The sequence below is a fragment of the Haliotis rufescens genome, unplaced genomic scaffold, assembly GCF_023055435.1.
Source record: "Haliotis rufescens isolate VD_foot unplaced genomic scaffold, xgHalRufe1.0.p SCAF_4, whole genome shotgun sequence".
Lineage (NCBI taxonomy): Eukaryota > Metazoa > Mollusca > Gastropoda > Lepetellida > Haliotidae > Haliotis > Haliotis rufescens.
This window is the reverse complement of record NW_025964112.1, coordinates 31,980,046-32,007,821: the sequence shown is the minus strand read 5'-3', so window position 1 is coordinate 32,007,821 and position 27,776 is coordinate 31,980,046. Positions and strand designations below refer to the sequence as shown.

Genomic DNA, 27,776 nt, shown 5'->3' with positions numbered 1-27,776 from the left:
TCGATGTCTCCCCATGTTTCAAGAGTAGGTTCAAGATGTTGACACTATGAATTTTTCTTTGGAATGAAAGCATCAACATTGGTTCTTGACCTCCCATAGTTAAAATACCAAATATGGACCTGTCATTTATATATTGGCCTATGTAAACAAGGCAGGGGTACCAGTTCCAGCAAGCTCACTGAGTCCAGCTTCTTTTATGACTTAAGCTTATTAGTGTCACAACCAAATTCCATGTTATGTACCAGACTTTGCTATCCTCAGTTGTTATCAGCAAAGGTCAGCAAACAACTCACCATTAATAAATTAAAAATATGAAAGCCTAATTTGCTTTGAATTTCCAAGTATTGTCTATCATACGGGGTCGAAAAGATACTTTTGGGGGGATATGTTCGAAGCAGCGTCTGGCAACCATGGAATTGACCTGTGAACCCATCCTTGTGTGAAACAAGAATAAACAATAAAGGCCTGTGTACTGTCATAGAAAGTTCTTTATTAAAACAGAAGTTCATTTTGTAATCAGTTGACAAAATCTAAATAATTTAACCCTCACAGCTCTTTTGGTACATCAGATATGTGTATATGGGTGTCATATAGACCTGTCAGATAGGAAAAAGTATTGAACTTGAAACAATTTCCATTTGTTTCCAAGAAGCTACATCTATTTACAATGAATACATCACAAATTTGACAAGTGCAGTTTTAGACAGTTGTGTCTACAGGTTCTACTACACTAAATCAGAACTGGTTGTGACAGTGCGGTTTTCGTAGGGAGCCTTCAGTACAGATCAAGAGACATATGCAGGCTGTGATTGGATGATATTGTGTAAGATTTTTATGTCTTTTAAATGCACATCCATCCAGTAATTAAAACTGCCCATATTTTTCAATATTTGGTGCTGACTTTTTGAACAAGATGACTTGTGCTTTATGTGAGCACAGATATTTTCAAGCAGGTGATATTTGGTGCGGAACTGGGGTTGGTGTGTTCAGCTTCCTGTACTCGGAAAAGGAGCTGGGTAAACTAGCCAAAATTTGTGTTTTTATTGCAGCTTTAAGGCCAGACTGTGCACATATGTAAATGTTATGGCTGTTGAATGCCTAGTTGTTTTTTAAAAGGCTATAACGTTACTATAGAAGTCTATGGGAAAACATTTGGTTGTGTGTAACCTGTAGGAAAGTGATGACAGTTCCTGTTGTAGCACTAGCTGAGAATCCTACCTCTGGCCACTTACTGCAGTAGTCAACCAGAGTAATAGCTAAACGACAATCAACAGGTGCTTTTTCAATTGGTTAATAGCCAGTTTTTCCCATTGTAATCTCTGCAAAATATCTCTTGGTATTTGCAAGAATTATCTAACAATAATTATAATTCTAAGAATACTACCTCTATTTCATCATAGCCATGAATTCTTGTTTATGCTGAGAACACTATACCACACTACTAAATTTTAAACATTTTTTTACAGACGTCCTCTTCATTGCCAACATATCTAATTGTTGTGAGGGAAATCCCAGCAGGAAATGCAACTGATGTAATAGAGACAGTATTCTTAGAATTATACACAATGATAACTATTGTTAGATAATTCTTGCAAATACCTTAACTCTATTACATCATAGTCAGTATACACCAGAGGGACTGGTGGGATCTGGTTTCGAGTATCCCTGAGATAGTGGCTTTTCTGAAGTAGGAATACATATAAATGTATACAAAAGGGACTAAAATGGAATGATATGTCTAATAAACTTCTAACAGTTCTAGGTTAGACATAAATGACGTCATATTACTAACATTTTATACATATATTCAGCCATCAATGTGATCCTTAGGCATATCATGACATCACTTCTGGCGATGTCATCCCTTATGACCTCTTTTCCAGTTATATGTCTTCAATGATGTCACATCTCGGACATAATTTCCAGCGTAGATGTCATCTATGATGTCACTTCCAGTAGTATTGCCTTATGACATAATTTCTGTTATGCCCTTAGGATAGTGACATTTGTTATTTACCACCGAACTCAGCAATGTTCCAGCTATATGACAGCAGTCTGTATATAATTGAGTCTGGACCAGACAATCCAATGATTGGTATCATGAGAATTGATCTACCCTATTGGGACGTTCCCGAGAGAAGAAGGGGCAAAAAGGTTACTTGGAGACTATCACCTGGGCTGCCACCAAGGGTCCCATGCACGTATAGTCCATCCAGATCGGTCTGTATGTATTGCAAGTAAAGAGTTTGAGAACATGTTATGGGACTTCAATTGGCAGCTAGCTTCGACTTGTTCAATGGATACTGTATTCCATGTGGCTAAAGCTTGAGCTCGGATTTTGTGATGTCTCCAGCTTCCCCAAGTTGGCGAGAAGATTTGTGCCAGTTTGTAGCTATCTGCAATCGTCAATCTGAGCCATCCCGCTACAGTATCCTTGGTTATGTCCTTTTCTGATAAGTGTTTGCAAGAGATAAAAAGGCATTTTGTCTGCTTCCAGCGGGGTTGAGTAACTGTAGTGAAGTATCTCAAGGCTCTTATGGGATAAATCTGGCCTACTGAACTGTCATCTCTATCGGAGTATCTAAGGGAAGACCATCATGGAAGTGGTTATCTTTTCCGTGAACTCATTTACGTTGAAGGGGAAACATGGCATAAGCGGGAGATTTTTTGTTGTTGACATTTTTTATTCCTTTCAAAGGGTTGTACATCAGGTTCAGAGGTTACACAGTAGGTTTAGTGAACTGTAGTGAAAACACAACACACACACACACACACACACACACACACACACACACACACACACACACACACACACACACACACACACACACACACACACACACACACACACACACACACACACACACGCACACACGCACACACGCACACACACACGATATGCCTCAAGAAGAGCATGAAAAGTTGTTCCGATAGTCAGATATAACTAAAACAATTATGATAGTATTGCTATTTGAGGTGTATCTGATCTATAGCCTTATTGTACAGGGCATGATTATTATTTTAATTTGTGTAGGATTTTTCCCCATTTTTGTTCAAATTGTAACAGACCATTGTTTTTTGTGGCAATGAATTTTTCAATCATCGCTGACTCTTTTAGTATTTTCCTAAAATTATCAAAAATTGGTTTCTCACCCTTAATACTTGATATATATATATATATATATCTTTTACTGGATATTATAATATGATTAAGTAAAAGTTTATTTTTGTCGAATGCAAAAATAACTGAGTATTTGGTAAGTGAGATCCTAGTATTTGTGTCAAGGTTTAAAAAGGTGTTTAACATATTCACATTCCCCAAATACATGTATAAGGTTTTCGCCATCTAAGTCACAAAAGGAGCAAATATCATTATCCACTTTTCATTTTATTTCATTTTTAATAATTCCTTTTTGGTGTAAATTATTCTATGGATAAACTTAAACTGAAAGTCAATCAATTTAGTATCTTTAGTACATTTTCTGAAATTTGAATAAACTTCTTTCCATTGAATATCATTGTCAAAAAGAGATTGCCATTTTCCATTTACTAAGGGTGGTTTTGTTATTGTAATTAGTCTATCATAAAAGTACCTAGATCCTTGAACGGGTATAAATATATCCCTCAATTGTGGACTAAGATTTAAGTCATATATTGGTATTTTGATATAATGATTGACAGTGTCTCTCCATTCTTTAGGTATACTAAGTTTAACCTTATTATAATCTAGTATTGTACCCTGTATATCATAACATACTTTTAATATTTCAAATGGCAAAAATCCATTCTCATTACATAAGTCCTTAATTGTCATTATACCCTTTTTAAACCAATTTTTAATTATGTAGTTTTCATGTTTAAATTGGTGATTTAGCCATAGGGGCTGTGATAGAATTTCGGAAATCCTTTCTGAATTTGGGGGAGATTGGTTGCTTCTTAAAAACCTAAAATGGTCCAGCTTGACAGGTGATCCCAGATGTACGTGACTGGTTACATTAAAACCTGAAAGGTACATCGGCTACTGAACTGTATTGGGAGAGTGGGATGAGCAATGAAATCTCTCCTCTGTTATCAGTATGAGGTCGAACATTCTAACTGTTATCAGTATGAGGTCACACAATCTCACTGTTATCAGTATGAGGTTACACTGTTATCAATATGAGGTCACACAATCTCACTGTTATCAGTATGAGGTTACACTGTTATCAGTATGAGGTCACACAATCTCACTGTTATCAGTATGAGGTTACACTGTTATCAGTATGAGGTCACACAATCTCACTATTATCAGTATGAGGTTACACTGTTATCAATATGAGGTCACACAATCTCACTGTTATCAGTATGAGGTCACACAATCTCACTGTTATCAGTATGAGGTCACACAATCTCACTGTTATCAGTATGAGGTTACACTGTTATCAATATGAGGTCACACAATCTCACTGTTATCAGTATGAGGTTACACTGTTATCAGTATGAGGTCACACAATCTCACTGTTATCAGTATGAGGTTACACTGTTATCAGTATGAGGTCACACAATCTCACTGTTATCAGTATGAGGTCACACTGTTATCAGTATGAGGTCACACAATATCACTGTTATCAGTATGAGGTCACACAATCTCACTGTTATCAGTATGAGGTCACACAATCTCACTGTTATCAGTATGAGGTCATACATTTTCACTGTTATCAGTATGAGGTCACACAGTCTCACTGTGATCAGTATGAGGTCATACATTTTCACTGTTATCAGTATGAGGTCACACAGTCTCACTGTTATCAGTATGAGGTCATATATTTTCACTGTTATCAGTAAGAGGTCACACATTTTCACTGTTATCGGTATGAGATCACACAGTCTCACTGTTATCGGTATGAGATCACACTGTTATCAGTATGAGGTCACACAGCCTCACTGTTATCAGTATGAGGTCATACATTTTCACTGTTATCAGTAAGCAGTAAGAGGTCACACATTTTCACTGTTATCGGTATGAGATCACACAGTCTCACTGTTATCAGTATAAGATCCAAGTGAACCCAAATTATGAACGTGTTGTGTACTCACCAAGGTGGTGCCACAGCGTAAAGAAACCCCTCAGACAAGACAATAGACAACCAATAACCACGCCTCTTCGGTGCATCTACACCTAGGTGTAAATTCTCATCAGCCATTAATAGTGTGGTCCTTCTCCTGCTGCAGCTGGCAATTACCCTCTGTCTGGTCCACCAAACTCCTGGAACTATCCTATGTAGATACATGAATTATTGATGCCAGGCAGGGCCGGCATCGGAGCCCACACCTTCACCATTAGACGCACCTGTGGCTGTGACTGCCTCAAACCTCGGACACACGCAACCCCTTCTGTTCTAAAACAAGAGTGGAGTTGGTTTCTTTTGGCAACTCTGCAGGAGGTATTCAAACTACAATGACTGAGGCGACCCAAGCCAGTGCTACATGTGTGACACATGCAGAGGTACACATGTAACCCCACACTCTACTCTCATTTCATGTGGCCAAACTAGGACAATTGTGTAAGCAAATACTCAATGAATGATGTCTCTAAAGTGGTGTCTACATATTACAGCCAATATGACCATATGTAGGTGGTGTCTACATATTACAGCCAATATGACCATATGTAAGAGGTGTCTACATATTACAGCCAATATGACCATATGTAAGTGGTGTCTACATATTACAGCCAATATGACCATATGTAAGTGGTGTCTACATATTACAGCCAATATGACCATATGTAAGTGGTGTCTACATATTACAGCCAATATGACCATATGTAAGTGGTGTTTACATATTACAGCCAATATGACCACATGTAAGTGGTGTCTACATATTACAGCCAATGACCATATGTAAGTGGTGTCTACATATTACAGCCAATATGACCACATGTAAGTGGTGTCTACATATTACAGCCAATATGACCATATGTAAGTGGTGTCTACATATTACAGCCAATATGACCACATGTAAGTGGTGTCTACATATTACAGCCAATATGACCATATGTAAGTGGTGTCCTCATATTACAGCCAATATGACCATATGTAAGTGGTGTCTACATATTACAGCCAATATGACCATATGTACGTGGTGTCTACATATTACAGCCAATATGACCATATGTAAGTGGTGTCTACATATTACAGCCAATTTGACCACATGTAAGTGGTGTCTACATATTACAGCCAATATGACCACATATAAGTGGTGTCTACATATTACAGCCAATATGACCATATGTAAGTGGTGTCTACATATTACAGCCAATATGACCATATGTAAGTGGTGTTTACATATTACAGCCAATATGACCATATGTAAGTGGTGTCTACATATTACAGCCAATATGACCATATGTAAGTGGTGTCTACATATTACAGCCAATATGACCATATGTAAGTGGTGTCTACATATTACAGCCAATATGACCATATGTAAGTGGTGTTTACATATTACAGCCAATATGACTATATGTAAGTGGTGTCTACATATTACAGCCAATATGACCATATGTAAGTGGTGTCTACATATTACAGCCAATATGACCATATGTAGGTGGTGTCTACATATTACAGCCAATATGACCACATGTAAGTGGTGTCTACATATTACAGCCAATATGACCATATGTAAGTGGTGTCTACATATTACAGCCAATATGACCATATGTAAGTGGTGTCTACATATTACAGCCAATATGACCATATGTAAGTGGTGTCTACATTTTACAGCCAATATGACCACATGTAAGTGGTGTCTACATATTACAGCCAATATGACCATATGTAGGTGGTGTCTACATATTACAGCTGGTTGGTTGGTTTGTTGTTTAATGCCGCACTCAGCAATATTCCAGCTTTATGATGGCAATCTGTAAATAATCAAGTCTGGACCAGACAATCCATTGATTGATATCATGAGCATCGATCCATGGTTATTATAAACAACAATCATTGGTTCTTTGACAAGGACATTAGAAACAATCATTAGAGTTGACAACAAGTTCTAATGTGTAGATCGTGGGGCAGAAATAATACAAGGATATTTGGAGATTTTGCAGTCTGTATCTATTTCGCTTCATTTTGTCTCAGAAACATTAACTATCCACCATACAACATCTGATACCCAAACCATACCATATGAAGAGACATTCCATAGATCTTGGTAAGTATGGTCATACAATCTTGGCCATCTATATAGACATCCAAGAATGCTCTTTTATTCAGTTTTCAAACTTTGAATGAATATTTTTCAAAGAGTTAATTCTGGAATGGAAGTTGCCAGTTTGAAAACTGTGCCATAAAAATCAAGAAAGTTGTTTTCTGATTGGCTAATGTTGACTATTTGTGGTATTTGTGTATTAGGACAACCTGTATGACAAGGACACCACAATGTAATAGGACAGCCTGTATGACAAGGACACCACACTGTAGTAGGATAACCTGTATGACAAGGACACCACAATGTAATAGGACAGCCTGTATGACAAGGACACCACATTGTAGTAGGACAATCTGTATGACAAGGACACCACAATGTAATAGGACAGCCTGTATGACAAGGACACCACACTGTAGTAGGATAACCTGTATGACAAGGACACCACAATGTAATAGGACAGCCTGTATGACAAGGACACCACACTGTAGTAGGATAACCTGTATGACAAGGACACCACACTGTATTAGGACAGCCTGTATGACAAGGACACCACAATGTAATAGGACAGCCTGTATGACAAGGACACCACATTGTAGTAGGACAATCTGTATGACAAGGACACCACAATGTAATAGGACAGCCTGTATGACAAGGACACCACACTGTAGTAGGATAACCTGTATGACAAGGACACCACAATGTAATAGGACAGCCTGTATGACAAGGACACCACACTGTAGTAGGATAACCTGTATGACAAGGACACCACACTGTATTAGGACAGCCTGTATGACAAGGACACCACAATGTAATAGAACAGCCTGTATGACAAGGACACCACACTGTATTAGGACAGCCTGTATGACAAGGACACTACGCTGTAGTAGGACAGCCTGTATGACAAGGACACCACACTGTATTAGGACAACCTGTATGACAAGGACACCACACTGTAGTAGGATAACCTGTATGACAAGGACACCACACTGTATTAGGACAACCTGTATGACAAGGACACCACAATGTAATAGGACAGCCTGTATGACAAGGACACCACACTGTAGTAGGATAACCTGTATGACAAGGACACCAAAATGTAATAGGACAGCCTGTATGACAAGGACACCACACTGTAGTAGGATAACCTGTATGACAAGGACACCACAATGTAATAGGACAGCCTGTATGACAAGGACACCACACTGTAGTAGGATAACCTGTATGACAAGGACACCACACTGTATTAGGATAACCTGTATTACAAGGACACCACAATGTTGTAGGATAACCTGTATGGGTAGGACACCACACTGTAGCAGGACAACCTGTATGACAAGGACACCACACTGTATTAGGATAACCTGTATGACAAGGACACCACAATGTTGTAGGATAACCTGTGTGATAAGGACACCACACTGTAGCAGGACAACCTGTATGACAAGGACACCACACTGTAGTAGGACAACCTATAGGACAAGGACACCACACTGTAGTAGGACAGCCTGTATGACAAGGACACCACACTGTAGAAGGACAACCTGTATGACAAGGACACCACACTGTAGTAGGACAACCTGTATGACAAGGACACCACACTGTAGTAGGACAACCTGTATGACAAGGTCACCACACTGTAGTAGGACAACCTGTATGACAAGGACACCACACTGTAGTAGGACAACCTGTATGACAAGGACACCACACTGTTGTAGGACAACCTGTATGATAAGGACACCACACTGTAGCAGGACAACCTGTATGACAAGGACACCACACTGTAGCAGGACAACCTGTATGACAAGGACACCACACTGTAGTAGGATAATCTGTATGACAAGGACACCACACTGTAGCAGGACAACCTGTATGACAAGGACACCACACTGTCTTGACATGACCTGACATGGAACCTGTATGGGGCACAGTGAAATCAACATTTACTAAGAACTGACCTGCTGCATGACAATCCTCCCCCTCACCTCCACGGTGTACAAGAGACCAAGTCACTATCACTGCCCCGTGCTGAGTACCAGTGCATGCACAGTGCAGCACCATATGTTTCCCCCGCCTCAGGGTCGGTGTGACCTGGAGGCATGACAAGGCTGAGAAGGCGCCTCTTCATTAACACACATGGGCCCCTCAAGGCATGACACCAGCAAACAAAACCCATGGAAAACATAAGATAACAGATAAAAGCACCACAGGACTGAGCATGCAATAAACCGACTAGATCTGCCTCTAGCATACTGATTCACTGGGTACAAACTGGTTTTGGACCAAGTGTCTACAGCCTTGTCAGACAATCATAACAATATTAGAGCATGTTAGCTTAGATGTATTTGCTCACACATAACACTACCTCTGATGGACCTACTTCCATATCTCACCCGCACTTTCTTCACACAGCCCAATAGGGAGATCCCTCCAACATCACCCATCAGAAGACTTGCCCCAAATGTGTCAAAACAATCTCCCATCTCCTTCTTAATCTTCCCTGTCAGTTAAAACCGACCTCTCAGAGGAAATTGGGTTGCAGCTTAGATGAAGCACACCCCAACACACATAAATATTATATAAACTGCAATGGTTAGTCACGAACACTTCTAATTAGACAGTTTGTCAATGCCCCACTTTTGATTCATTTGGTTCAGTGAAGAAGAATATAATGCTGTTCAGTATTTTTCAAAATTTCAAATCATCAAAAGGTGTGAGGACACTACTAGGCTGATCTGTATAGCAAGTTTCATCAAGAAATATGAAACGGTTTCAGAGTTCTGTTCAGGAAACGGAAATTAGTCCCATTTTCAGAAGTCCAACCTGTCATCATGGCCAAAAAATAAATATAAATATTAAAATTTAAAATAAAAAGGCACCAGTACCCAAATTAAGGCTGATCTATATAGCAAGTTTCAATAATAAATATTTAATGGTTTTGGAATTCTGTGCTGGAAATGGAAAATGGGCGGCTGAAGGACAGACAGACAGGTGGACGACAGACAACAGACAGAGATGGTGATCGCTATATCCCTGTTTTTCAAACCAGGGGGATAACAAACCAACACAAAAACAGTCCCTACTACAAACACATGCTGTTCAATTTACAAAACGATTATCTTTGATCTTGGGTATGTTGTGTGTAGTCTTCAAGAACCTTAAATTTTGGTGACACAGGACACATTACCCTGGGCTGAAGATACCTGTCATCTTTGTGACACAGGACACATTACCCTGGACTGAAGATACCTGTCATCTTTGTGACACAGGACACATTACCCTGGGATGAAGATACCTTTCATCTTTGTGACACAGGACACATTACCCTGGGCTGAAGATACCTGTCATTTTTGTGACACAGGACACATTACCCTGGGCTGAAGACACCTGTCATCTTTGTGACACAGGACACATTACTCTGGGCTGAAGATACCTGTCATCTTTGTGACACAGGACACATTACCCTGGACTGAAGATACCTGTCATCTTTGTGACACAGGACACATTACCCTGGGCTGAAGACACCTGTCATCTTTGTGACACAGGACACATTACCCTGGACTGAAGATACCTGTCATCTTTGTGACACAGGACACATTACCCTGGGCTGAAGATACCTGTCATTTTTGTGACACAGGACACATTACCCTGGGCTGAAGATACCTGTCATCTTTGTGACACAGGACACTTTACCCTGGGCTGAAGATACCTGTCATCTTTGTGACACAGGACACATTACCCTGGGCTGAAGATACCTGTCATCTTTGTGACACAGGACACATTACCCTGGGCTGAAGATACCTGTCATCTTTGTGACACAGGACACATTACCCTGGGCTGAAGATACCTGTCATCTTTGTGACACAGGACACATTACCCTGGGCTGAAGATACCTGTCATCTTTGTGACACAGGACACATTACTCTTGGCTGAAGATACCTGTCATCTTTGTGACAACGGACACATTACCCTGGGCTGAAGATACCTGTCATCTTTGTGACACAGGACACATTACCCTGGGCTGAAGATACCTGTCATCTTTGTGACACAGGACACATTACCCTAGGCTGAAGATACCTGTCATCTTTGTGACACAGGACACATTACTCTGGGCTGAAGATACCTGTCATCTTTGTGACACAGGACACATTACTCTGGGATGAAGATACCTGTCATCTTTGTGACACAGGACACATTACCCTGGGCTGAAGATACCTGTCATCTTTGTGACACAGGACACATTACCCTGGGCTGAAGATACCTGTCATCTTTGTGACACAGGACATATTACCCTAGGCTGAAGATACCTGTCATCTTTGTGACACAGGACACATTACCCTGGGCTGAAGATACCTGTCATCTTTGTGACACAGGACACATTACTCTGGGCTGAAGATACCTGTCATCTTTGTGACACAGGACACATTACCCTGGGCTGAAAATACCTGTCATCTTTGTGACACAGGACACATTGTGCATGGAGGTGATGTGAGACACTGTTAACATGGAGGTGGTGTGAGACACTGTTTACATGGAGGTGATGTGAGACATCATTAACATGGAGGTGATGTGAGACACTGTTAACAGGGAGGTGATGTGAGACATCATTAACACGGAGGTGATGTGAGACACTGTTAACATGGAGGTGATGTGAGACACTGTTAACATGGAGGGGATGTGAGACACTGTTAACATGGAGGAGATGTGAGACACTGTTAACATGGAGGTGATGTGAGACATCATTAACATGGGAGGTGTTTCGAGACACTGTTAACATGGAGGGGATGTGAGACACTGTTAACATGGAGGTGATGTGAGACACTGTTAACATGGAGGTGATGTGAGACATCAATAACATGGAGGTGGTGTGAGACACTGTTAACATGGAGGTGATGTGAGACATCATTAACATGGAGGTGATGTGAGACATCATTAACATGGATGTGATGTGAGACACTGTTAACATGGAGGTGATGTGAGACACTGTTAACATGGAGGTGATGTGAGACATCATTAACATGGAGGTGGTGTGAGACACTGTTAACATGGAGGTGATGTGAGACATCACTAACATGGAGGTGATGTGAGACATCATTAACATGGAGGTGATGTGAGACACTGTTAACATGGAGGTGATGTGAGACACTGTTAACATGGAGGTGACGTGAGACACTGTTAACATGGAGGGGATGCGAGACATCATTTACATGGGAGGTGATGTGAGACATCATTAGCATGGACAGTGATGTCAGACACTGTTTAATCTGAGGCTGACAGTCCAACCTGAGCATGTAACCACACACTTTCCTCAAACTGTCTCTTACCATAACTTACCAAACAAAGTGTGTTATTGGCCCACTGCAGATGGCCACTGCAGCACCTGTGGGAAACTCTCTTCCACATGTCAGCTCAGTGACAATCAGCCTCACAAAATATAGAACTCTTAATTTCCAGAATCATGGTCACATATTTCAAATGGTAATTCCAGTATCAACCATCTCAACACCGATTATATAACAACATTCGTTGTGTCGAGGTTGAAGGGACCTAAAATAAATGGATACATTTCACATTTATCATTACCGTATATCGCTGTGTATAAGGCGACCCCACGTATAAGACGACTCCCCTGTACACGCCTTCAAAATCAACCCAAAATCCTATACTCCGTGTATAAGGCGACCTGGAATGAAGCACATCACAAGTGCGCACACAAACCTTATATATGCAATAAAAATATGTTTATCTTGCATTTTTTTTTTCTACAATGATAGGTCGCGTGTGTAACTCCAGCACACGTCGCCATTTTGTGTTTACTCGGTACGACACCAAATTGGTGCCCGTAAAATAAAATTCATTTATGAAGTCAAAACATATAAGAGACAATGGTGAGTAATTTAATCGCCAATTAACTATGTTGTAACTAACTAGGCTTATGTTTGCTTCACATTCAGCGTGTTTATTCCACAATCACTTGTACACTCCGTCTCCAACACTTGTTAATACAAATGTAACAAGTATTTGTCACAGAGTGACGAAATATCCCCCGCCATATACACCATAGTACCAAATATGAAGACAATCCAGCGATTAGTTCTTGAGATATTGTGGCAACACCGTTTGCCTGCTGTGACCTTGAAAATGGGGTCAAGGTCACCAAATCTGACAGGTGTATGCGGTGTCTGTATATACACTATAGTTCCAAATATGAAGACAATCCAGCGATTAGTTCTTGAGATATCGCGGCAACACCGTTTTCTAACTCCAAAAGCAGATTTGCCTGCTGTGACCTTGAAAATGGGGTCAAGGTCACCAAAACCGACTGGTGTCTGCGGTATCTGTATATACACCATAGTTCCAAATATGAAGACAATCGAGAGGTTTAGTTCTTGAGATATCGCGGCAACACCGTTTTCCAACTCTAAAAGCAGATTTGTCTGCTGTGACCTTGAAAATGGGATCAAGGTCACCAAAACCGACTGGTGTCTGCGGAGTCTGTATATACACTATAGTTCCAAATATGAAGACAATCCAGTGTTTAGTTCTTGAGATATCGCGGCAACACCGTTTTCCAACTCTAAAAGCAGATTTGCCTGCTGTGACCTTGAAAATGGGGTCAAGGTCACCAAAACCGACTGGTGTCTGCGGAGTCTGTATATACACCATAGTTCCAAATATGAAGACAATCCAGTGTTTAGTTCTTGAGATATCGCGGCAACACCGTTTTCCAACTCTAAAAGCAGATTTGTCTGCTGTGACCTTGAAAATGGGATCAAGGTCACCCAAACCGACTGGTGTCTGCGGAGTCTGTATATACACCATAGTTCCAAATATGAAGACAATCCAGTGTTTAGTTCTTGAGATATCGCGGCAACACCGTTTTCCAACTCTAAAAGCAGATTTGTCTGCTGTGACCTTGAAAATGGGATCAAGGTCACCAAAACCGACTGGTGTCTGCGGAGTCTGTATATACACCATAGTTCCAAATATGAAGACAATCCAGTGTTTAGTTCTTGAGATATCGCGGCAACAAACAGGTGGGACGTACGGACGGACGTACAGATGGACGGACGGACGGTCATGAATACTATATCCCCCGCTTCGCGCTTTCGCGCGGCGGGGGATAAAAACAGAGGGAATTGATTTCAGCTTCACCGGTTATCACATGTTAGGTCACATGTGCAATATGCAAATGCTTACTGGTACTTCCGGCTCTCTACTCACGGATGTTGATTGTTTTACCGTGTCAGGTGGTTTGACAATCTGCATCGAGGCAAGGGTCATTTCAACTTTATTTGCAGAAATTATTAAACTTTACTCAAGGAAAAGAGATACAAATCATGTTTATGTATGGAAATAGTTATTGGAACAGTTATTTGGGACGAAATGCGAAGTTTTTTTGTCAAATGCTGGGCTGGCTATCGGACGCCGGTTGACATCGCCAGTGGAAATAAATGTGAGATCTCCGACTCCGTGTATAAGACGACCCCCCTTCTTAACGCCCTCATTTTAGGTACGAAAAACTCGCCTTATCCACAGCGATATGCGGTACTCATAACCCATCACAGAGTTGAAAGATATCTCACTATTGTAAGCAGGGAAGTGTTTTTACCTGGGGGGGGGGGGGGGGGGGGGGGGACTGAGTGGAGGTATCTGGTGATGGTTCCATGTGGGGGACTGTGTGCAGGTATCTGATGATGGTTCCATGTGGGGGACTGTGTGCAGGTATCTGATGATGGTTCCATGTGGGGGACTGTGTGCAGGTATCTGATGATGGTGGTATGTGGGGGGCTGTGTGGAGGTATCTGACGATGGTACTATGAGGGGGACTGTGTGGAGGTATCTGATGATGGTTCTATGAGGGGGGCTGTGTGGAGGTATCTGATGATGGTGGTATGTGGGGGGCTGTGTGGAGGTATCTGATGATGGTACTATGAGGGGGGCTGTGTGGAGGTATCTGATGACGGTTCTATGTGGGGGACAGTGTGGAGGTATCTGATGATGGTGGTATGTGGGGGAGTGTGTGGAGGTATCTGACGATGGTACTATGAGGGGGGCTTTGTGGGGGTATCTGATGATGGTTCTATGTGGGGGAGTGTGTGGGGGTATCTGATGATGGTTCTATGTGGGGGAGTGTGTGGAGGTATCTGATGACGGTTCTATGAGGGGGGCTGTGTGGAGGTATCTGACGAAGGTACTATGAGGGAGACTGTGTGGAGGTATCTGATGATGGTTCTATGTGGGGGAGTGTGTGGAGGTATCTGATGATGGTTCTATGTGGGGGACTTTGTGCAGGTATCTAATGATGGTTCTATGTGGGGGAGTGTGTGGAGGTATCTGATGATGGTGGTATGTGGGGGACTGTGTGGAGGTATCTGATGATGGTTCCATGTGGGGGACTGTGTGCAGGTATCTGATGATGGTTCCATGTGGGGGACTGTGTGCAGGTATCTGATGACGGTTCTATGTGGGGGCTGTGTGGAGGTATCTGATGATGGTTCTATGTGGGGGAGTGTGTGGAGGTATCTGATGATGGTTCCATGTGGGGGACTGTGTGCAGGTATCTGATGACGGTTCTATGTGGGGGCTGTGTGGAGGTATCTGATGACGGTTCTATGTGGGGGCTGTGTGGAGGTATCTGATGATGGTTCCATGTGGGGGACTGTGTGGAGGTATCTGATGATGGTTCCATGTGGGGGACTGTGTGCAGGTATCTGATGATGGTTCTATGTGGGGGAGTGTGTGGAGGTATCTGATGATGGTGGTACATGGGGGACTGTGTGGAGGTATCTGATGATGGTTCTATGTGGGGGACAGTGTGGAGGTATCTGATGACGGTTCTATGTGGGGGAGTGTGTGGAGGTATCTGATGATGGTGGTATGTGGGGGGCTGTGTGGAGGTATCTGATTATGGTGGTATGTGGGGGACTGTGTGGAGGTATCTGATGATGGTTCCATGTGGGGGACTGTGTGCAGGTATCTGATGATGGTTCCATGTGGGGGACTGTGTGCAGGTATCTGATGACGGTTCTATGTGGGGGCTGTGTGGAGGTATCTGATGATGGTTCTATATGGGGGAGTGTGTGGAGGTATCTGATGACGGTTCTATGTGGGGGACTGTGTGGAAGTATCTGATGATGGTTCTATGTGGGGGAGTGTGTGGAGGTATCTGATGACGGTTCTATGAGGGTGGCTGTGTGGGGGTATCTGATGATGGTTCTATGTGGGGGACAGTGTGGAGGTATCTGATGACGGTTCTATGAGGGGGGCTGTGTGGGGGTATCTGATGATGGTTCTATGTGGGGGACAGTGTGGAGGTATCTGATGATGGTGGTATGTGGGGGGCTGTGTGGAGGTATCTGACGATGGTACTATGAGGGGGACTGTGTGGAGGTATCTGATGATGGTTCTATGAGGGGGGCTGTGTGGAGGTATCTGATGATGGTGGTATGTGGGGGGCTGTGTGGAGGTATCTGATGATGGTACTATGAGGGGGGCTGTGTGGAGGTATCTGATGACGGTTCTATGTGGGGGACAGTGTGGAGGTATCTGATGATGGTGGTATGTGGGGGAGTGTGTGGAGGTATCTGACGATGGTACTATGAGGGGGGCTTTGTGGGGGTATCTGATGATGGTTCTATGTGGGGGAGTGTGTGGGGGTATCTGATGATGGTTCTATGTGGGGGAGTGTGTGGAGGTATCTGATGACGGTTCTATGAGGGGGGCTGTGTGGAGGTATCTGATGACAGTTCTATGTGGGGGCTGTGTGGAGGTATCTGATGATGGTTCTCTGTGGGGGAGTGTGTGGAGGTATCTGATGACGGTTCCATGTGGGGGACTGTGTGGAGGTATCTGATGATGGTTCCATGTGGGGGACTGTGTGCAGGTATCTGATGATGGTTCTATGTGGGGGAGTGTGTGGAGGTATCTGATGATGGTGGTATGTGGGGGAGTGTGTGGAGGTATCTGATGATGGTTCTATGTGGGGGACAGTGTGGAGGTATCTGATGATGGTTCTATATGGGGGAGTGTGTGGAGGTATCTGATGATGGTTCCATGTGGGGGACTGTGTGCAGGTATCTGATGATGGTTCCATGTGGGGGACTGTGTGCAGGTATCTGATGACGGTTCCATGTGGGGGACTGTGTGCAGGTATCTGATGACGGTTCTATGTGGGGGCTGTGTGGAGGTATCTGATGATGGTTCTCTGTGGGGGAGTGTGTGGAGGTATCTGATGACGGTTCCATGTGGGGGACTGTGTGGAGGTATCTGATGATGGTTCAATGTGGGGGAGTGTGTGGAGGTATCTGATGATGGTTCCATGTGGGGGAGTGTGTGGAGGTATCTGATGATGGTTCTATGTGGGGCAGTGTGTGGAGGTATCTGATGACAGTTCTATGAGGGGGGCTGTGTGGAGGTATCTGACGAAGGTACTATGAGGGGGACTGTGTGGAGGTATCTGATGACGGTTCTATGAGGGGGGCTGTGTGGGAGTATCTGACGAAGGTACTACAAGGGGGACTGTGTGGAGGTATCTGATGATGGTTCTATGATGGGGGCTGTGTGGAGGTATCTGATGATGGTTCTATGAGGGGGGCTGTGTGGAGGTATCTGATGATGGTGGTATGTGGGGGGCTGTGTGGAGGTATCTGATTATGGTGGTATGTGGGGGACTGTGTGGAGGTATCTGATGATGGTTCCATGTGGGGGACTGTGTGCAGGTATCTGATGATGGTTCCATGTGGGGGACTGTGTGCAGGTATCTGATGACGGTTCTATGTGGGGGCTGTGTGGAGGTATCTGATGATGGTTCTATATGGGGGAGTGTGTGGAGGTATCTGATGACGGTTCTATGTTGGGGACTGTGTGGAAGTATCTGATGATGGTTCTATGTGGGGGAGTGTGTGAAGGTATCTGATGACGGTTCTATGAGGGTGGCTGTGTGGGGGTATCTGATGATGGTTCTATGTGGGGGACAGTGTGGAGGTATCTGATGACGGTTCTATGAGGGGGGCTGTGTGGGGGTATCTGATGATGGTTCTATGTGGGGGACAGTGTGGAGGTATCTGATGATGGTGGTATGTGGGGGGCTGTGTGGAGGTATCTGACGATGGTACTATGAGGGGGACTGTGTGGAGGTATCTGATGATGGTTCTATGAGGGGGGCTGTGTGGAGGTATCTGATGATGGTGGTATGTGGGGGGCTGTGTGGAGGTATCTGATGATGGTACTATGAGGGGGGCTGTGTGGAGGTATCTGATGACGGTTCTATGTGGGGGACAGTGTGGAGGTATCTGATGATGGTGGTATGTGGGGGAGTGTGTGGAGGTATCTGACGATGGTACTATGAGGGGGGCTTTGTGGGGGTATCTGATGATGGTTCTATGTGGGGGAGTGTGTGGGGGTATCTGATGATGGTTCCATGTGGGTGACTGTGTGCAGGTATCTGATGATGGTTCCATGTGGGGGACTGTGTGCAGGTATCTGATGACAGTTCCATGTGGGGGACTGTGTGGAGGTATCTGATGATGGTTCCATGTGGGGGACTGTGTGCAGGTATCTGATGATGGTTCTATGTGGGGGAGTGTGTGGAGGTATCTGATGATGGTGGTATGTGGGGGAGTGTGTGGAGGTATCTGATGATGGTTCTATGTGGGGGACAGTGTGGAGGTATCTGATGACGGTTCTATGTGGGGGAGTGTGTGGAGGTATCTGATGATGGTTCTATGTGGGGGAGTGTGTGGAGGTATCTGATGATGGTTCCATGTGGGGGAGTGTGTGGAGGTATCTGATGATGGTTCTATGTGGGGCAGTGTGTGGAGGTATCTGATGACGGTTCTATGAGGGGGGCTGTGTGGAGGTATCTGACAAAGGTACTATGAGGGGGACTGTGTGGAGGTATCTGATGACGGTTCTATGAGGGGGGCTGTGTGGGAGTATCTGACGAAGGTACTACAAGGGGGACTGTGTGGAGGTATCTGATGATGGTTCTATGAGGGGGGCTGTGTGGAGGTATCTGATGATGGTGGTATGTGGGGGACTGTGTGGAGGTATCTGATGATGGTTCCATGTGGGGGACTGTGTGCAGGTATCTGATTATGGTTCCATGTGGGGGACTGTGTGCAGGTATCTGATGATGGTTCTATGTGGGGGCTGTGTGGAGGTATCTGATGATGGTTCTATGTGGGGGAGTGTGTGGAGGTATCTGATGACGGTTCCATGTGGGGGACTGTGTGGAGGTATCTGATGATGGTTCTATGTGGGGGAGTGTGTGGAGGTATCTGATGACGGTTCTATGAGGGTGGCTGTGTGGGGGTATCTGATGATGGTTCTATGTGGGGGACAGTGTGGAGGTATCTGATGACGGTTCTATGAGGGGGGCTGTGTGGGGGTATCTGATGATGGTTCTATTTGGGGGACAGTGTGGAGGTATCTGATGATGGTGGTATGTGGGGGGCTGTGTGGAGGTATCTGACGATGGTACTATGAGGGGGACTGTGTGGAGGTATCTGATGATGGTTCTATGAGGGGGGCTGTGTGGAGGTATCTGATGATGGTGGTATGTGGGGGGCTGTGTGGAGGTATCTGATGATGGTACTATGAGGGGGGCTGTGTGGAGGTATCTGATGACGGTTCTATGTGGGGGAGTGTGTGGAGGTATCTGATGATGGTGGTATGTGGGGGAGTGTGTGGGGGTATCTGATGACGGTTCTATGAGGGGGAATGTGTGCAGGTATCTGATGATGGTGCTATGAGGGGGAGTGTGTGGGGGTATCTGATGACGGTTCTATGAGGGGGGCTGTGTGGGGGCATCTGATGACGGTTCTATGAGGGGGGCTGTGTGGGGGTATCTGATGACGGTTCTATGAGGGGGAGTGTGTGGGGGTATCTGATGATGGTACTATGAGGGGGAGTGTGTGGGCGTATCTGATGACGATTCTATGAGGGGGGCTGTGTGGGGGTATCTGATGATGGTTCTATGTGGGGGAGTGTGTGGAGGTATCTGATGACGGTTCTATGAGGGGGGCTGTGTGGGGGTATCTGATGATGGTTCTATGTGGGGGAGTGTGTGGAGGTATCTGATGACGGTTCTATGAGGGGGGCTGTGTGGGGGTATCTGATGATGGTTCTATGTGGGGGACAGTGTGGAGGTATCTGATGATGGTGGAATGTGGGGGGCTGTGTGGAGGTATCTGATGATGGTGGTTTGTGGGGGGCTGTGTGCAGGTATCTGATGATGGTACTATGATGGGGAGTGTGTGGAGGTATCTGATGATGGTGGTATGTGGGGGGCTGTGTGGAGGTATCTGATGATGGTTCTATGTGGAGGAGTGTGTGGAGGTATCTGATGATGGTGGTATGTGAGGGGCTGTGTGGAGGTATCTGATGATGGTGGTATGTGGGGGAGTGTGTGGGGGTATCTGATGACGGTTCTATGAGGGGGAGTGTGTGGGGGTATCTGATGATGGTACTATGAGGGGGAGTGTGTGGGGGTATCTGATGACGGTTCTATGAGGGGGGCTGTGTGGGGGTATCTGATGATGGTTCTATGTGGGGGAGTGTGTGGAGGTATCTGATGACGGTTCTATGAGGGGGGCTGTGTGGGGGTATCTGATGATGGTTCTATGTGGGGGACAGTGTGGAGGTATCTGATGATGGTGGTATGTGGGGGGCTGTGTGGAGGTATCTGATGATGGTGGTATGTGGGGGGCTGTTTGGAGGTATCTGATGATGGTACTATGAGGGGGAGTGTGTGGAGGTATCTGATGATGGTACTATGAGGGGGACAGTGTGGAGGTATCTGATGATGGTTCTATGTGGGGGACTGTGTGGAGGTATCTGATGATGGTACTATGAGGGGGGCTGTGTGGAGGTATCTGATGATGGTTCTATGTGGGGGAGTGTGTGGAGGTATCTGATGATGGTGGTATGTGGGGGGCTGTGTGGAGGTATCTGATGATGGTGGTATGTGGGGGGCTGTGTGGTGGTATCTGATGATGGTACTATGAGGGGGACAGTGTGGAGGTATCTGATGATGGTGGTATGTGGGGGGCTGTGTTGAGGTATCTGATGACGGTTCTATGTGGGGGACAGTGTGGAGGTATCTGATGACGGTTCTATGTGGGGGAGTGTGTGGAGGTATCTGATGATGGTTCTATGTGGGGGACAGTGTGGAGGTATCTGATGATGGTGGTATGTGGGGGGCTGTGTGGAGGTATCTGATGATGGTGGTATGTGGGGGGCTGTTTGGAGGTATCTGATGATGGTACTATGAGGGGGGCTGTGTGGAGGTATCTGATGATGGTTCTATGTGGGGGAGTGTGTGGAGGTATCTGATGATGGTGGTATGTGGGGGGCTGTGTGGAGGTATCTGATGATGGTTCTATGTGGGGGACAGTGTGGAGGTATCTGATGACGGTTCTATGTTGGGGACAGTGTGGAGGTACCTTATGACGGTTCTATGTGGGGGAGTGTGTGGAGGTATCTGATGATGGTACTATGAGGGGGAGTGTGTGGAGGTATCTGATGATGGTACTATGAGGGGGACAGTGTGGAGGTATCTGATGATGGTTCTATGTGGGGGACTGTGTGGAGGTATCTGATGATGGTACTATGAGGGGGGCTGTGTGGAGGTATCTGATGATGGTTCTATGTGGGGGAGTGTGTGGAGGTATCTGATGATGGTGGTATGTGGGGGGCTGTGTGGAGGTATCTGATGATGGTGGTATGTGGGGGGCTGTGTGGTGGTATCTGATGATGGTACTATGAGGGGGACAGTGTGGAGGTATCTGATGATGGTGGTATGTGGGGGGCTGTGTGGAGGTATCTGATGATGGTTCTATGTGGGGGACAGTGTGGAGGTATCTGATGATGGTACTATGAGGGGGAGTGTGTGGAGGTATCTGATGATGGTTCTATGTGGGGGACAGTGTGGAGGTATCTGATGATGGTGGTATGTGGGGGACTGTGTGGAGGTATCTGATGATGGTTCTATGTTGGGGACAGTGTGGAGGTATCTGATGACGGTTCTATGTGGGGGACAGTGTGGAGGTATCTGATGACGGTTTTATGTGGGGGAGTGTGTGGAGGTATCTGATGATGGTTCTATGTGGGGGAGTGTGTGGAGGTATCTGATGATGGTGGTATGTGGGGGAGTGTGTGGAGGTATCTGATGATGGTGGTATGTGGGGGACTGTGTGGAGGTATCTGATGATGGTTCTATGTGGGGGAGTGTATGGAGGTATCTGATGACGGTTCTATGTGGGGGACTGTGTGGAGGTATCTGATGATGGTACTATGAGGGGGACAGTGTGGAGGTATCTGATGATGGTGGTATGTGGGGGACAGTGTGGAGGTATCTGATGATGGTTCTATGTGGGGGACTGTGTTGAGGTATCTGATGATGGTACTATGAGGGGGACTGTGTGGAGGTATCTGATGATGGTTCTATGTGGGGGAGTGTGTGGAGGTATCTGATGATGGTGGTATGTGGGGGGCTGTGTGGAGGTATCTGATGATGGTGGTATGTGGGGGGCTGTGTGGTGGTATCTGATGATGGTACTATGAGGGGGACAGTGTGGAGGTATCTGATGATGGTGGTATGTGGGGGGCTGTGTGGAGATATCTGATGATGGTTCTATGTGGGGGACTGTGTGGAGGTATCTGATGATGGTTGTATGTGGGGGAGTGTGTGGAGGTATCTGATGATGGTGGTATGTGGGGGACTGTGTGGAGGTATCTGATGATGGTTCTATGTGGGGGACAGTGTGGAGGTATCTGATGACGGTTCTATGTGGGGGACAGTGTGGAGGTATCTGATGATGGTTCTATGTGGGGGAGTGTGTGGAGGTATCTGATGATGGTTCTATGTGGGGGAGTGTGTGGAGGTATCTGATGATGGTTCTATGTGGGGGAGTGTGTGGAGGTATCTGATGATGGTTCTATGTGGGGGAGTGTGTGGAGGTATCTGATGACGGTTCTATGTGGGGGACTGTGTGGAGGTATCTGATGATGGTTCTATGTGGGGGAGTGTGTGGAGGTATCTGATGACGGTTCTATGAGGGGGGCTGTGTGGAGGTATCTGATGATGGTTCTTTGAGGGAGACTGTGTGGGGGTATCTGATGATGGCCACTGTGACCACCATCTCCTGCACTGAGATTTGATGACCACTATCAGCAGATATTGATCTGTTTACATGACAATACTGATGGAGAAACAAATTGATAACATTGATTTTCCTATCAGCTTTCATAAAATGATAAATTATTGATATGTGCCAAATGCAATGCTCACTGATGAGGAATAGATAAACAATGCACACAAACATGCTGTAAATGTTTGTATTCAGTGAAACGTGAAATGGTTCCCATGGGCTACTTGGCACATCACCAAGCAATTGTCTCCAGGAGAATCCTCTTACCATCTATTATCACATACAAGACATATTCACATAAGCTGACATCATAGACACATATCATCAATATATTATGAACTGACTTCCCATGCAACTGGATATGTGGACATGATCAAGTCTTGAGATGTCTGTCTGGAACTGAGGGGGTCTGGATGGAGATACTTCACAATAATCATGATAATTGTACCTTCATATAGCTTGATCACTGGGACTATGTTTGTGTAAGTGGGGTTTTAGTGGGGATATTTGCCATGTTCATAATGCCTTGCTCATAAATGGAGGAAAGACCAAGGTGATCATGGTGATAGGGTTTGTAGGTGCTTTTCAAATGACTTGAGTGTATGCATGGTGCTGACAAATAAAGGATGAATCAAGGGTGATTCCTGAATCCTTGCACAGACAAGGGATGCAACTTAGTGAGTTGTGGTGTTTTGAAATAGAATAAATTGCCAGGCTGCCATCAGGACTCACTGACTTCAGAAGCTGCAGGCCGTTATTAAACTTTTACGTCCCTCATTTAAAAAACCGCCTCCATGTCCCCTATGTTCACAAGGGGAGACAAGTTAACCATGTTAACATCAGTCAACAGTAATGCAGTGACGTCACAGCATGTCAATGCAATGTCAGGTCACAGATGTGTACCAGTTTGGTGACACCCTGGAGCACAAGGATGGCATGGCTAACGAAATAGCTTCCACATACATGACCTAATCAAGGTTATAGTCAACATACAGAAAGGACACATATATCATAAATACCAAACTTTGACCTGTAAAAATCATATTTTGTTAATGTTCTGTAACTATTGCATGTCAACATATTGTTTTCATAATCATCAAAACTGAGTGGGGCAGAGTGGGCAAGCGGTCTAAAGCACCAGACTAGCAACGGCCAGGTGCTGAGAGTCGTACCCGCTAGTGACTCACTTGTTATTCAGCCTATGGGCCAACAATGTTTACAGGTCTTTAGAGTGTTGTCACTACCCCTAGTGTACAGTACATTCACCCTTTGCACTCAAAAGAATTCACTCATCCAGATGTTGGAAACACGAATATGTACATACACCCAAAACAGAAAAGTCAAAACGTGTGGTGTCACTCAGGGCAAGCGACTTAGCTCAAAAGTGCCTCTGTTCACCATGTTCACCCAGCAGGGAATGGGTACCCGATATGTTAAGTGGATGTAGAAACCCTCTAGTGTCCGTAGGCAGATTGGTTTGCATACTCCCCAGGGAGAGGATAACTGGAATGCAAAAGGATCCACTGGTCGGGGAACAAACATACCACATTGGAGCAGATAATAGTGTCTGGAAATGTGGAGTACATAATAATAATAATAATAATAATAATAATAATAATAATAATAATAATATTTTTTTTTTATTTCAGGTAAAATGCCAAAGTGCTACCATTATGATTATCTTTTTGGTGAACAAACATCGTAAAAGCAGTTAACAAACTGATCAGAATACATGGTTAAAGGTGCAGTATCAGTTTTACTTCTTCGGTTAATCTCCATCAAATGCTTCTATGTTATTTATATCATAGTGAGTAGTTTTTAACTGAATTCCTGGTAGGCCAATGTATGTTTAGCTGATTTCCATTATCTGGCTTATTTTGCAAGACAATCACCATTGGTGGCGGGGGATAATAATAATATCTCTCAGCTCACTGACCTCTCATCTGATATTATTCAGAAGACACCTGCAGTTATTTATGAAATGAGAAGAAATAACTCAATGATTGTTGTATATTTAAATCATCTTATCAATCCACCAACAACTGAAACCTTTGAAAGACTGATGTCAACCGACAGTATCCATGTTATTAAATTCCTTTGTCAAGTACCAAAGATTACCGGTAGAAGCACAGCATCTATTGATGTTGCAAAGTGTTTTGTACTCAAGCATGTAAATCTAATTATATTTTCCACCTTGTATGTATACTGAACTGCAGAGCAACGTCACTCCAAGAAAAGTTGTCATTTAAATATCTGGGTAATTTTTGTCAAAGTTTCTAAGATTTAACATAACCTTGTCCGGAAAAATGAAATATGATGATTAAAATTACAAAGCAGATGACAATAAAACCGATCGCCCAAATGCATTATGGCAACGGCCATGGTGACCCGATGCACGCGAGTTTCGTGCAAATGGAAATGCACATGCGTTCCCCCATTTCTTGCTCTATAAAAATCCACCCAGATCGGATAACATTCATTTGTTATTGAATTGCTACCTCATGCCAAGATTGACAAGAAATCAGCAACACCAAGCCCTTAGACGATTGCAAGCTGGACAAGCCGCCCTGCAAGTAGCCAATGCATTTCAAGTCCACGTAAGGACCATATACAGGCTCCAGCTACGGTACAAGACCACCAACAATACATATGACCGACCACGTTTTGGAAGAACAAGGATTACCATGCGACATCAGGATCGTCAGATTGTATGACAGCATCTTCGAAGATCGCTTTGTTACTGCTTCGGAAACTGCTCGACAGACCATGGGGACACACCAGGGACACATTAGTGCGGACACCGTTCACGACTTGAAGAGCAGACACCTCCACTGTCACAGGCCACACCGAGGACCCAATCTGACACCACGTCATTGCTGGAAGACCAAAGAGCTTGCACGGTTTACGGGAGTCCAACAGTCGACATCGATGCAATTCTATGTGGGCTGGCAGTAAGAGAGTTATGTGACCAAATCCACCCAAAGAGAGTTGTAGAATGGGGGCAGATAACTGTCTTAGTAGCTGTCAGTCTCAGGTAGATCTCATTCAGTGCTGCCAGCACATGGCTCCAATTGTGGATGACTTCTTCTGGAGAATCCCCATCACAAAACAAATCATTGGCTATCTTGACATCCGTCCTCAATGAGATGTCCAAGGACTCTGCAAAAGAGCTCTTCTAAACAAGTCTCGGGTCCTGGCATTCCTATTGCACAGCATGTATACACACATATTCCCTTAAAAGGTGTGACCACAACACAATATTTCATAGATGACTGGGCTATGGGAATCTGTTAGAAAGCTTTGAGAAGGACCCAAGACAATTGCTTTCATTCAGCTTCTATACAAGAAATGAAAGGGTTAGGTATTCCACAGTTACATTCACCTCCACAGATGTGGCAAATACGCTTATTAATACCAACTCATCGAATTGAGTCCGAAGCTCCACCAGTTCATCTCGGTTGTAATGAAGGAGTCTCCCCTTCCTTCAGGGTGGGAGTGTAGGGTCTATATTAACCGTAACCTCAATTTTACCACTGAAACCATTGTATTTGACACAGTAGGACAGAATATAGTGTCATAGCGTGTGAGAACTTGTCTCTCATATCTGTGCTCAAACAGTTGTCAGGGGCAAGTTATACATGAATATGGTGAATGTGCATTTGACCTCCACACAGGAGGGTTGGGATCAGAGTTCTGCTGCTTCAAATCCTCGTTCAACTTCTCGTTGATGGTTCTTATTTGACAGATGTGCTCATTGTGCTTGAGAACAATTGGATCATTGGAGGCCCGCAGTAGGAATGCCTGTGTTCATCTTATGGATGTGCACTCAAAATTGGATGACAGAAAAAACCCTGATGTCGATTTGGTTCTTTGCAGGTCTTGTAGCCATATCATCAAAGGAAACGTCCTGTTCTGGGACAGGAAGGGAATACCGACAATAACATCAACATCTTGGTACTTAACAGTCTGAGCATCAAGCTGGAAGATGTAGTTGCACCTGGTTACATTAACTTAGTGCGGACCTTAAGTGATGTTACTCCGTCAGCTTGGTCTTGCTAATTGTGAGGCTGGCTTAGTCAGGGGGTTAATTCACTTGTCCCCATATTAGTTGTAGCACCAGTATCCAGGCTTAGTCAAACTGGATGATGCATGTAGTAGACATAACAGCAACACAGTAAACCATGGGATTATCAATCAGAGCACTAGGACCCTCCTTGGACAAGTCAGGGTGTATACTTTGGTCCTTGTCATCCTCGGACAATGGCTCCTCTTCATCATCATCAAGTATTATGCTGGATAGAACAAGGGTTTCTCAATCAACTGGGGTAAGTGTCTACAATCTGTCAGGTTATGAGATCTGTATGCCTGGCATCCTGCAGTTTTACAGAGGATACAGTTCTTGAATGGTTTGTGTTTAGGAAGGTATTGTGA

The 27,776-nt window shown here is 44.3% G+C and overlaps 1 protein-coding gene across 6 annotated transcripts in view; it reads right to left on the bottom strand.

Annotated features, from left to right (window-relative positions):
* The window catches only part of LOC124149529 (alpha-1,6-mannosylglycoprotein 6-beta-N-acetylglucosaminyltransferase A-like), an 82,195-nt gene that overhangs the window by 50,042 nt on the left and 4,377 nt on the right, over positions 1–27,776 (bottom strand). The window contains exon 1 of one of the 6 annotated variants that reach the window (XM_048381718.1): positions 9,585–9,634. The exons of 3 other annotated variants lie outside the window; for them this stretch is intronic. Coding sequence is in view for 2 of the 3 variants with exons in the window: in XM_048381714.1 (XP_048237671.1) it covers positions 9,150–9,252 (103 nt within the window). In the remaining variant the exon portion in view is untranslated. Of the gene's footprint in view, positions 1–5,076; positions 5,279–9,149; positions 9,268–9,584; positions 9,635–27,776 lie in introns of those variants that run through there. 2 more of the 6 variants (XM_048381714.1, XM_048381715.1) reach the window with 2 other exon arrangements.